Source organism: Corvus brachyrhynchos, unplaced genomic scaffold (assembly GCF_000691975.1).
Source record: "Corvus brachyrhynchos isolate BGI_N302 unplaced genomic scaffold, ASM69197v1 scaffold191, whole genome shotgun sequence".
Classification (NCBI taxonomy): domain Eukaryota; kingdom Metazoa; phylum Chordata; class Aves; order Passeriformes; family Corvidae; genus Corvus; species Corvus brachyrhynchos.
This window is the reverse complement of record NW_008236487.1, coordinates 3989388-4002442: the sequence shown is the minus strand read 5'-3', so window position 1 is coordinate 4002442 and position 13055 is coordinate 3989388. Positions and strand designations below refer to the sequence as shown.

The 13055-nt window shown below is 38.3% G+C and overlaps 1 protein-coding gene across 1 annotated transcript in view; it reads right to left on the bottom strand.

The window, feature by feature from the left end:
• Window positions 1–13055, bottom strand: part of LOC103624735 (phosphatidylinositol 4-phosphate 3-kinase C2 domain-containing subunit gamma-like) — a gene marked incomplete at its 3' end in the record, with an annotated part of 85933 nt that overhangs the window by 46072 nt on the left and 26806 nt on the right. Inside the window, exons 8-10 of the mRNA XM_017726199.1 lie at window positions 11408–11478; window positions 7858–7921; window positions 3026–3142 (exon numbers count right to left, since the gene is read on the bottom strand). Of these exons, the coding sequence (XP_017581688.1) occupies window positions 3026–3142; window positions 7858–7921; window positions 11408–11478 (252 nt within the window). The remainder of the gene's footprint in view (window positions 1–3025; window positions 3143–7857; window positions 7922–11407; window positions 11479–13055) is intronic.

Here is a 13055-nt window from a genome sequence, read left to right as displayed (position 1 = left end):
AGACACAATCTGATTTGTTATATTTATATACTATTCTCTGTGTGAGGTAGTTGCATATAATGTCTAATGGCTATTTTCGTAAAATGGGACAGTGCTCAAGTTACAAAACATACAGGAATATATTTTACTGCTTTTATGACATTTATAGTTCATCTGCTGAGAAAGACGAGGTTTTTTATGGAATCAAAGCCAAACCTTTTCTAGATTGCTGAGGTCTATTGACTGTCCTACCAGCTATTTCTCAAAGGAGTAAAAAGCCAGCAACAGCAATTGCTGGTGCAGGAATAGTTGGGCTTTTTCCTTCTTTTTTTTCCTCCACTTGTTTGAAATCAGTTGTTAGTCAGGTCTGCTTCAGCACAGAGGGAGTCAGAGGGAGAGGGGTGTCAGTCAAGGTCACAGGCAGCTTTTACAGGAAGGCTTCAAGGGACAGACAACCAGCTCAGCTAACCAAGCCTGAAAGGCAGCGTTAAGAGAACAAAACCTCAATAACTTAAAAACTTTAAAACGTGAGTGACAATCTGGTCAGTAGTTTTCAAGAGATATGTGAAGCAGCTTCTTACTGAACACGAGGACAGAAAAATATTTAAGGCTTTTCAATCAAGACACAATTTTTTAACATTCAGAAGAGGCTACTCAGGGAACAGTGTGATTTTGCTCATTACAGACGAGCAAACGGTATCATTATCATCCCCACTTATCATTTGTAGCCTCTGGAGATCACAGCCAGGACCAGCACTCTGCTGTGCTGGAGACTGTACACACAGATAAGGAGAGGCGTTCCCTGCTCTGAAGGGCTTATAATCTAAATAGGTACAAGGGAAAAAGGGAGGTGTATTACTCCCTCCATGTGAGGGAGAACGTGGAAGTTGTTTTAGGAGAACCTGTATATATTGGAGACAGTCTATACAGTGGAGTTGGAAATTTGACAATGGCGGAGAATGAATGATGGCAAACATGGAACATTTGGAGCAGTGGTTTTTTGTTTGTTTCTTTCTACAGCAAGATAGATCAGCTCATAATTTAATTATTTGCCCATTAATAGCCACTTCATCTTGAAAATAAAATCAGTATTTGCATGACAGTGACTCTGAAGACAAGCAGAAGCAAACATGAACATCAACAAAAAACCTAAGACTTGGAAAAGATGGCCTGTACTCTTTTGTTTTTATCCCATTATGTAACTCTGCACGGCATGTGGGGTTTTGTGACTTAGGATGAGCCACACTAATAGGAACTCATTTGTCTCTTTGACCGCTGCACCTATTTCTCTGCTCAACTTCAGAGAGGATGGGGCTGCAAATGGACCAAGGGTTACTCAGGATATATATGCTGGTTACAGGAGGCAGTTTACACATTGGGTTCACAGGGCTGACCTGAACACTGAAAGAAAAAAATACACTAAATTTTTTTTCCCCTCAAAAAAAAAATCTTTTAAAAAATTAGTCCCTATCTGAAAGAAAAAAATACACTAAATTTTTTTTCCCTCAAAAAAAAATCTTTTAAAAAATTAGTCCCTACACATTTCTTCTGCTCTAATTCCTTTCTAAAGGAAAGTTCTGTTACTGTCCTCTCTATCTTTTACATGGACCCAGCTCTTTGTCTACCTCTTAAGAAAGATTCTGGATTGACAAAACACTTTTCTGAAGGACAAGACATTGATTATCCTGGCACCACTAAAAGAGTGTGGCGTTTAACTGAAAGGCAAATCACATTCATCTCTTGTTTCTTCCTTCATCTCTTTTTCTATGGTATTTGCCCTATAATATCCAAGAATAACTTTACTTAAGGGGAGATATTTTTATTTCCATATGATCCCACATCGTGCCAGATAAAATCTGAGCCAACACAGACTCATTTATGCAGGAATTTACCCCCAGTAGTGACTTCTAATAATTGATGCCAAAGCAGACATTAAAAGATTTAGGATAATATAGAAGCAAGATTTGCAGTGCATCATGAACTAGGAGGGAAGCAAGAGAAGCCACTTAAGTGAGTCAGCTGGTCAGGTCTGAGCAACCAACCAAAAACCCTAGAGCTGCCTTGGTTCTTCCAGTCCACAGTGTTCTTATGCATATTACAAGCCATGGGAAAAACAAAATCAAAACCAACAATAAAGAGAAAGGGTAAAAGTCTTGCAAGCAGGTGATAGTCTGAATGCAAGCATCCCATCCAGTTTGGCATGTTTTTCTAAACAGTATTTGCTGTGAGAAAGAATGACAAGAGACCATGCAAGGAAAGAAGAGAATTCCTTAGTAACATATTTTTTTAAAAAAAGTACGAGAAGGGAATTTCCTTAGGGTGAGAAAAAATTATCAAGACTTACACCAGACTAAGTCCAAGTGATTAATGGCTTGATTTTCAAATTTGCTGAGCACCTGTATCTCTAAGATGCTGACTTCAGAAGAATCTTTGGGTGCTCAGGACTTCTACAAATCAGGTCAGACTGACTTGTCTAAGGTCATACCAAAGCAGCTGATGACCAAACTGAGAATGGATACTGCCCTCCAAAGTCCCAGTTTACAATTAAACAGAAATCCCTGGAAAACCCATTTCAGTGTTCTAAGAGTATTTCAGCTAAAATCAGGATTGTATGATGCTGATACTTTTTTGCATAAATAGCAGGGGCATTTCAATCTGAAAAAATCATGATTTAAATGACATTTATGGAAAATTTTTTAAAATCATTGTCAACCTATACTGAATATCTGAAAATCTAATACTTTGAAATCACATGATTTGGTAAATGGGTGATGTGACAAAGCAGAGATTTGGACACTGAGTAGGAACAAGAAAGAACTGGAGGAGAATATGAGTTCCAGTTAAACACCTGACAACTCTTCTGTTGCTCCTCTGTCACATCACACATGGTCAACATTCTTTTTCTACAGTGCCTCTACCCAACTCTTGTCAAAGGGAAAATATGCAGCCAGACAGTAAAATGGACTTGATCAATCAAAAAACCAGTGATACCCATTCGAGTTCCAGTTTTGAAGAGAAGAACAGGACATGAGCATGCATCTTTTACCTGTGCTTTCACCAATGCACGGAGTTTCCTGACTGCATCAGTAATGTCTCTGGTTTCCACAAAGCAGAGGACACTGCAGATGGCTTTAGCTGCTTCAATCATGTCACCAACTTTATTCTGTTGATAAGAAAGAAAGGAGGAAAGAAAAGGAAGCAGTAGACACAGAGCATTTACCAGAAATACCTTACCATAAAGTTCTTGCCAGTGAGGGTGTAGAAAACCCTACGCACCCACGCAAAACTCAAACACCAGGCTTTAGTCTGGCTACACTGAAATCACCACAGGCCAATCGTTTCCTAAAGATAGCATCATTTCTGTTGAAGTCCAGTTATCTTCCACAAAATGCACCCTGTTCAAAACTGCAACAAATTTGGTATCAAAGACTGATTTTAAGGCAAAACATTGGTTTTTCTGAACTCCAGGAGTGTAGAAGCACTGTAAAGAAACTTCTGAGGGAACGTGAAGCCAAGTGATTCACGAGCGTTCTGAGGTTTTGTGCTTCTGTGAATTTATCCTCACTATTGTCTCCTACCCATCTCTGTGAGAGTTGGAAAACAGCCATGTTCCTCCTAAAAATAGAGACTGTGTGGGAGGCTGCATAATCTGACACCTGTGGACTGAGTACTTCTGCAACTAGTTTTCTGCAAAATTATATATTTAGTGAAAACTACGGAATCTTATTGATGGTAAATTTAGATCTTTAATATTGCCATATAAAAAAAAAAAGAGTTTCTAGATGAATAAGCTCAGAAATACTTTGGGGAATTAAAAAAAGGGGAAAAAAAAAAAAAGTGTCCCAGAAGGAAGGAAAACAATCTTTAAATATCAAGTACTCTATGTTCAGGAAAATAAATAAATAAAAAAAAATTCATGGGCTTTCTGCATAGTTATATCACTTCATTAAACCTTAAAATACATTCTCTGAACAAGCAGAAGCTCTCCTATAAATATTCTCCATGTTTCTCTACCAATAAATGCTCCTTTTAGTGCACTATAGCATGTCTATGTACCCATAAAACCATTTCTCTAACTCATGCATTTCATGCCTGAAAAATAAAAATTGTACCAAGATGAACTTTCTGTTTTCAGGTCTAACATCCATGACCAGACTGTTAACACCTGTCATTATTACAAATAAATATAAAAATGTATTGAGCTTACTAATTCCACATTAGCTACCTCGAGCAGACCTAAAGAGGAATGAATTACATGAAATATCCCCAAATATTTGGTAGTTCAGATTCTTTTAAATTTAAGTTGTTGGGGTATTTTTTAATAATTGAGGACAGCAACTCCTTTTCATACTACAGGTTCTAGGGAGGAAAAGGCTGACTGTGATCTCTTGAGAATTGTAGATCCTCCTTTGGGCTGAAGCTGGTTGACTGCTCAATGGTATGGTTTATGTGTAACACTGACAAAGCTGAAGCATTATAAATGCTGCTTTACTCTGTGTGTGTGTGTGTGTGTATATATATATATGTATATATATATATATACAGTTTGTACTTAATACTAAATATCATTCCAGTTTTGCATTTGTTTTAAATAAAGTTTAATTTAGCATCTTTCTTCTTCACAAGTGGAGAGGTATTATTGGAAGAAGGAATTTTGTGCCTATAAATACAGTTATGCAGGGTAATTTCTGAGCAGTGCACAAGCAATAGACATACACAAAAGTAACCCCTGAGAAGAGAAACAGCTCTCTGGATGGAGAAAAAAAAAACCAAAACCAAAAACCCAAACCCACCAACAGTTTCTATATTTTTGTGCATACATATAAATGCTATTCCATAAAGAGAATTGGTATCTTGAGGAACGGATCAATTTCTGTTTAATATGCTATTCTATTTCTAGATAAACTATCAAAGTACTAAATATTTATAGAAGCTACTTTACCATACACTTTGGTTTTATGGTAGCTACTTCTAAGGAGCATATTGCAGATGAAGAGTAAGAACATTAAATGATGTGATACTGAATACTATGCATGATGACTTCTTCCACACTATTTCTCTGCTGGGATATTTTCATGTGAAGTTTTCTTTTTTCATGTGTAGATGTATGACATTGATTTTTGTCCCAAAGAAGGGAAGACAGAGATTAATTTCCTACAGAAATTTTACATTTTCTGAAATTCCAAAAGAACTACAGTCAACAACTTCCAATTTTTTTCCCCCTCTACATATTTAAATACAGCAGAACCTTAGAAGGAAATTTTGGTGTTTCAATAATTTATCCAATAAAAAAATGTTATTTTATTCTAGAACTTTTACACACTGTATAAAAAATTTACAAAGTCCTCTCTACAGTAACAGCACATTTTGAACAGATTTCAAAATGAAGTGCATATAAAGTGGTTATCAGGGCAATCAAAATTGGCTGCTTATTTAACTGCACATATGGTCTGAGAATTACATTTCAAAACTTACATTTCAACCCTAACAGCCCCAATTCTGCCTTTGTGCCAGACATCTGAATTTTTCTTTAAATTTTTGTTTTATAGAGTCATTATCCAGCTCAAAATTAATTTTCCATTTATTTACCATTATTACTAATTAGATTAATAATGATAGTGGACTTGTCCCATAAGTCAAAAGTACTGGTATCCCCATGTCTATGAATGAATACGTTTGGAAACAGGTAGAAAAATGTGCAAAATATTAATATTTTTTTGTTGTTTTTTTTAACTGAGAATCTCAAGGTGTGTCTGGTTAAAACTGAATGCTTAAGGAACTTCCAGCTGAGTACTGAACTGAGTGTGCAATTAATTTACATTATGCGAGTAGCTCCCAGTGTCTTAAACTCCAGAGTGTGCTGAAGGTGGATTGTGGTGAATCAGAGAAGAGTAACAAAAATCCCAGTAATGTGAATGGGAATAGCTTGGACAATTGACATAATTACTCCTGTGCAGACTTGGGATAAGGGGCAGTTATAATGACCCCAACTTTAGACCTTCTTCAAGCAATCTAATCAAAAGTTAGAGAAAATAAGTAAACAAGGATTCAAAGACCAAATAAAGGGTTCTCATTTTTTACTTTCTTTACTGCATATTTATGACTATAACTTATTACATTAGAGTTCCATAATTTTTTGGGCCACTAATTGAAGCAAATCATACTTCATTATTCTAGGTTGGAAAAGCTCCATAGACTGAATGAAAACATCCATGATACGACCTACACCATTAACTTGCAATCCTGCTCTTTTAAGCAATTCATATGAACTTTATTGAGTGTCCCTGAGTAGAAAAGACCTTATTAAAAAAAATAAACTACAGAGAAATTTAACTCTAGATGCACACATATTTGTTGGATGTTATGAATATTTGAAAAATGTACCTCCTTCCCTTTATAAAAAGTTAATGATTTCAAGAAATTGCTTACTCAATGGAAAAATCTTTAGCAAAAACAAATTTAGGAATGCTTCATTATAGGTCTGAGGAATATCTGCACAGTGTCAGTTGCAGAGGGTGGATTGCAAAGTCTCATTAATGTTGAGGTTATGGCTTTTTGTGAATTTAGAATCTTCTTACTTCAGGCCCTAAAATTTCAAGTGAATGTAAATAACTACCCTGGTGGGTCTACTTCAGTAAAGAAATATACATGTGCATTTGAGCTTGGGGACCCAAATTTTCCAAATGGTTATGACTGCATCACATTTTATACACTAAACACTTCCCTTTGAGATGTTGCTTACAAAGGAAAATGCAGCGAATACCTGCAGTGTATCAGACCCAGAGCTTTACTTTGTAGCCAGACGCAGTTCAACACCTTCCAAATTTGTGGTTTGCATTTTGAAAAAGCATCAAAGGCTTACACAAAATGTAAAATGTTTGTATATATGTATACTGGTTTATATAGTTATATATATTATATATTATTGATATATATTTATGTATTCATGTACGTGTCTGTATGTTTATGTGAATTTCTATATATGTGTGTATATGTGCAAACACTTGTGTGTAAATGTATGTTTTCTGGCTATTCAAAGTAGAAATACTAATGGATCAAGAATATCCAGAGGGATTAAAATCTGAACTTAAATGTAGGTGGCAGAGTTCTGAAGCAAAAGAATCATTTTATGTTGTAACATATATTTCAAAGAAATCCATAATTTTGCATAATGAGTTGTAACTCTGGAAGGGATGCACTGGAATATCTGCATGATACATCAGTATTCTTTGATTTTACTAAATCTTTTGTTTTCTTTCCAGTTTCAAACACTAGAAAATCAGTTATCATGCCAAGTTGGAAGTCAGATCAAATAAACATGTGGTTTCTTCCAAGGTATGACTTAATTTGTCCTTTAGACATTTGTCCTTAAAACATTGGATAGCAGAGAAGATTTCCTAAAAGATTTTTCCTTCAAGTATGTAGCATTCAATTGGCAGCCCACAATACTTTAAAATAGAGCTCTTGGGAGTTTTGCTGCCTAAACCTAATCCTTCAAACTACTACATCCTTGCATATATATCCTAAATATGTAAACACTAGGCCTGGGGGGTTTGCAAAATCAGGGACAAATTTTGTAGATACATATATTCATTGCGCCTCTACCAATTCCAAGCATTATATTGCCAACCCAAACAAGCCTGGTTTTATTTTCAAGTTCCTTGACACTTAGAAACAGTCACCTTTGATATTTTAAATTTGTAGCACTTTCTTCCTAACCTCAAACCAAGTTTTATTAAGAGAATTTATATCCTTTCAAAGACAGATTAAGCAGTCGTAATTAAAAGCCTTCCTTAATTGCATCTAAGAGATTTATAATTAGATACCTTTCATGTAGAAGTTAATGCTTTTCTGGTATAACAAACTGAGAACAAATACCTCATTTTGCAGCAGATATTCCACTTGACCTCTGTAGTTCATAATAACAGAGACAAGGTTCTGCCTGGAAATCAGAAAAAAAAGGAAACAACGTCAAGTTAATAAGAATTAGATAAAGAGAACAGGTTTGGGTTTCTTGGTTGGGTTTGGTTTTTTTTTTTCACATTCTAGACATTTGAAATTATTTGACAGTGATGCTATGTTAGTATAAAATAAAGATAAGTGTGTATGTAGACATCATGCAATTGAGCCTGGATGTCCCTGTTTTGTTGGTAGTCATTTGCCACAAAGAATAGATGCAACAATCTATTTATACATGGGGATACAAGTTTCCCAAGTTCAAGAACTCCAATAAGTGATTTGCTGTATTGAAATTCACTTCCCATTTATTTTACTCTTTACAGTTAAGCAAGTGCTTAAATATTACTTTCAAGAAGGATGGACTCAAGTACATGCTACATTCTTACACTAGACTTGAGGATCTTAAAGGTCTTTTTCAAGATTCCAATCATATGATTTTATGATTCAATACCTTCTTTCTCAATCACTTCACAGGCTTAAGTTGCCTAGAAGTGGATAAAACATCTGTACAAGATCTGGAAAATCTCCTGGAAAATACACCACTCTGTGGTTCCATGCCTGTATCATGCTACAGAAGTTGCCACAAAATTTGTACAGGCAGATTGCTGAGTCTTACCAAAGCTTCACTAAATTAATTAGGACTACGAAGAGGAGCATACACCTCTCTACACTGAACTCCTCAACTGATGCTTCAGCTGTACATCTCACACTTTTGGAACCACAGGCTCCAAGTACTATCCCCAACAGATAACCAGAATCAGATTTTTGCTTTTAAGAAGCATTTGTGTAATTTTCTGTGTTTCAAGCACTGCAAAATCCTTGCTGTTGTTTATTTGTCAGCTGGAACAAAACAAAAAAGGCTCCTGTGAGACCACTGCTAAGGTATATTCCTGTGTCAGCCTGTTCAGGGTCAAATCATCAGGAAAGGATATAGAAACCCTAATTCCTAGTTTTACACCTTGCCTAGCCCACTGATTAGTAAAAGGGACACATTATTACCTCAATTGCCATCAGAGGTAGTTGGGATTTGCACATGCTTATATGAAAAAGTGGACATTGCAATTTACATTCTTTATTCATTGTTCATTTTACTCTATCACTTTATCCTTGACTTTTTTTTTCTCCTCTTAAATGCCCCACCAATCTTTAAGATTCTCCCTCTTGAGGAGGCTTAGAAGGAATTCCTTCCCACTCTTCCATCCTCATTGCAGTCTGGTAGCTGAAAGTCCCAAAAGTATTCTGATTTTTTCAGAGCTTCAAAGCAAATGAACTATTTACAGAGAAACTGGGTGTGCATCCTCATGTATCTCAGTTGGGCTAACTAAGCAATCAGAATTAGAATTGCAACTACGGCCCAAAGTACAGGTTTCATAGTACATGATTAGACTTTCATTATCTATATTACACAGCAAGAAAAGGAGAGTCATTGCACTGAAATAACACACAGAATAGAGAAATGTTAGGTGACCTTCCCTGTGGTAATAACACAGTGCATTTCCCTGGAGATGCCAATTATTCACTTCTCCTAAAGGTAGTTTTGCCTTTACAGCTTTTTATTTCCAATCTGTGCTAGCTTTATCTAGCCAGGCAGTTTGTATGTGGAGCAGCTGCCTGGAAATTCCTCCTGTAATGCTGTTAAATCACAGCTAATACAAGTTGTCGCTCTGCTTTGACCACGTCTTCAGGCGGAACTTTTTCATAGCCTTACCCAGCTCGAAAATATTTCTGAACATATGAGCTTGCCTTGTTGTCTTTTTCCATACAGGTGAGCAAGCTTATTTAGCATGGTTGGTCTAAATGCAGGTTCCAGAATAATTTCCTAAATTACAATGCTAGTTCAAAAAATTAGCATATTTCCCATCAGTTTATTGTACCGTGGAGAATTTCGGTATAAAGTAGCCATAATTTTCCATAATTAATAGGAAACAAATCCAGCAAGTTGTAACAATGATTGAAATACCTCTACTAATGCTATCCTGAGTCTTTGTCTGCTAGATAACTAATAATACCCATATCTTATCACACAGACATACCTCACCCTTGTGCATCTTTATAGCTGTGTATAAATATGGCAAGCCTAACCAACCCACGAAGACTTAGTACTTCTTTGATGTTAAGGACATTTTTTTAGCTTTTAGCAAGTCAATATGGTACAAGAGTTTTGAAAAGGAAATAAGAAAAGCACAAAGAACTTAAGAGAGTCAGGCTTTGCTGGTCTATACGGGAGGAGGATGACAAGCACATAGCATGTACTTACAGCTTTCACTTTTCAGTCTCCTGGCAGCAGCACCCACTATGGAGAAATGCTAGATTCCCCTTCTAAAATGTTGTTTATCACCATTCTGCCTCACTAAGCAGTGCCCAAATGCATACCTGGGCCCAGAGAGTTGTGGTGAATGGAATTGTTGGGAGCTGGTCCCACGTGACTGTCCTCAGGCCTCAGAATTGGGCCCCTCTCTACAAGAAAGGCATTGAGGTGCTGGAGTGTGTCCAGAGAAGGGAGCAGAGCTGGGGAAGGGTGTGGAGCACAATTCCAGTGAAGTGAGACTGATGGAAATGGAATTGTTTAGCCTGGAGAAAAGGGACCTACAGTAAGTGATCCTGTTCTGCAAACATTCTCTGTGCTCCTAAATTTCATACACTTGTCATCTATAAAATACCCATCTTCTAGTGATCTCTTTATAACGAGGATCAGAATGGAAATTTGGGCCATGCTCCTAGGAAACCAGATGGGGCCTCAGTAAGCACCAGATACCCACCCCAAATGAGCCACTACCTCTGTGTTTTCCTCCATCTGCTAAATGACAGGTGTGTCATTTAAATTTACTATTGCTGGCAAAGTACTTTATAAAACAGTCATGAAAAACATCACAAAAAGTGTCAACAGCTTCTTTATCTAAAGCTGGAATTTATCTAAATGGAATATAATGAAAGGTGAATGAAGAATCTATCCCATTTAGTGTTTGTCCATCGCAGGCTGGCTTTACAATCAGCTTCACTTTGACTGCCAAGTTAAAAGCTCATCATGGTTAGCCTCCATTAAAAAACAACAACAACAAAAAAAAGAAGAAATAAAAAAGGTTTAAAAATCACTGAACTGTGAAAATACTGTCGTTATGAAGAGTAAACCTATTATTTTTACAGTACCTAATCTCAGAAATTCTCTAACAGCAACGTACACATGAAAATTACGACACCTTCAATCACGGGACTCTTTGGGAAATATGAAACCTCTAATAAAAACTTCAGTGATATGAAAAAGAAAGAATTGGGAAAAATTACACAGATCCAAAACCCATTGATTTTTGCAAAGCAATAACTACGGTCTGAAAATAAAAAGCCTGAAATATCGAACCAATTGTCTTTCTGTTTGGTATCATTCCTGTTCCCAGAACTTTCATTTGTAGCAAGGAGGCTCCCTACAAATATAAACAATTACAAACATAAATACTGCTAAATACCAGCTTACCGAGTCAGTCTCCAGGCACAACTGTCTTCTAACAGCTCGTTCACACAGAACCTTCTTTGGTCATCCTCACACTGTGGGGGAGAGGTGTATAGTGACATACATTATTCTGATAAGAATGTGTATTGGAGAGATTTACATGGTATTTTCCAAAGTCAGCATGTTCTCAATCACGTCCAGGATGTTTTGATCTGAAATTTCATTTGGTGAATATTTTGAGTTACACTGGGTGGTATTATATAGGTACCAGTGGGGGCAAGCGTGTTCAGGAAAACAAGCTAGCTGGACTTGGAAGCAGAACTTTAAATTAGATTCAGTGGGGGAAGAAGATGTGCTTGGATCCAGACAAGGAGAGTGGAGGCAGCAGCATATTCCAGTGCCCTGTCATCATGGGAGACATGAAGAAGGCAGACAACATGGCCTAGAGCATACATCAATTCTGCTTTGGTTTCACACTGAGGTGGGCCAGAGGGAGAGATGATGCTGATTTAGAGGTGAGCTGTGAGGGAAAACATCACCCTGGACAGCTGAAAGGCTTTGCCTCTTGAGGGACCTGGGTATTTCTTTCACCAGCTTTTGTTGTGCCAGAAAACGAGGTAATTTATTATGGCAGTAGCAACTGGGTGTCCAAGGAAAACATCGGATCTGTACTTGATGAAGAGGGGCCCCTGGAAAACAGGCATGAAGAAAAACAAGAGGCATTCAGTGCTTGCTTCTCCTCAGTCTTTAATAAATTTTGGGCTCTCCATTCCTCTGAGCTGGAGGAGCACAGCTACAGCAACAGCAACCTTCCCTTTGTGGACACTGGAATTGTAAGGGATCAGCTGCAGCAGCTGAAAGTTCTTAAGTCCACAGAGCCTTGGTGGGATTCATCCCAGAGCACTAAAGGACGGGAAAGTAGAAGGGAAGAAGGGAAGAAGAGAAGAGAAAAGAACACAGTTCATTTGCCAGGGATCTAGAGCAATCATCTAGGGCAACTGCTGGATTATGACATCACCAATTATGGATCCAATCTGACGATGGATTCACCTAGCAATGGGTTATAATGTCACAGATGACCCAGCATTCTGTGCCAGCTGGATCAGCCCAGGATTTTTCCCAGCCCTAGCATATCTAGACAGTGTGAGCACCCAGGAGGTGCACTCTCAGCAACAGAGGGGGACTGGAAGGGGAAACTTCCCCCTGGGCAGCTGGGAGGCTTTCTTTCTTGGAGGACCTGGGCATTTCCGCCACTCACCCCCAGGGCAGCCTCTGTTGCTTTGCCTGTGTGACAGCTGGTGCTGCAGCGCTGGTGAGAGGGAGGGGCTCAACATCCTGAGCAAGCCCCTCCTGCCAGACAAGCTCCAGCACTTTGCCCATCTCTCTTGGCAGGACATGGCATCCACTGCCAAAGAAGACACGGGGCAGAGCAGCTCTGCGGCAAGTGATGGCAGCCGGAGCCAGCCCCCCCAGGCAGGACTGCCGGAGGCAGCAGACGACTCCCAGTGCCCCATCTGCCTGGCACCCATGAAGAGGCCGGCCTACGTGACCTACTGCATGCACAAGTTCTGCCTCAGGTGCATCCTGCAGTGGGCCAGGGCCAGGCACAGCTGCCCCGTGTGCAGGCAGCCCATGGAGCGGCTGGGGCACCCCCTGCGCGGGGGGAGCGACG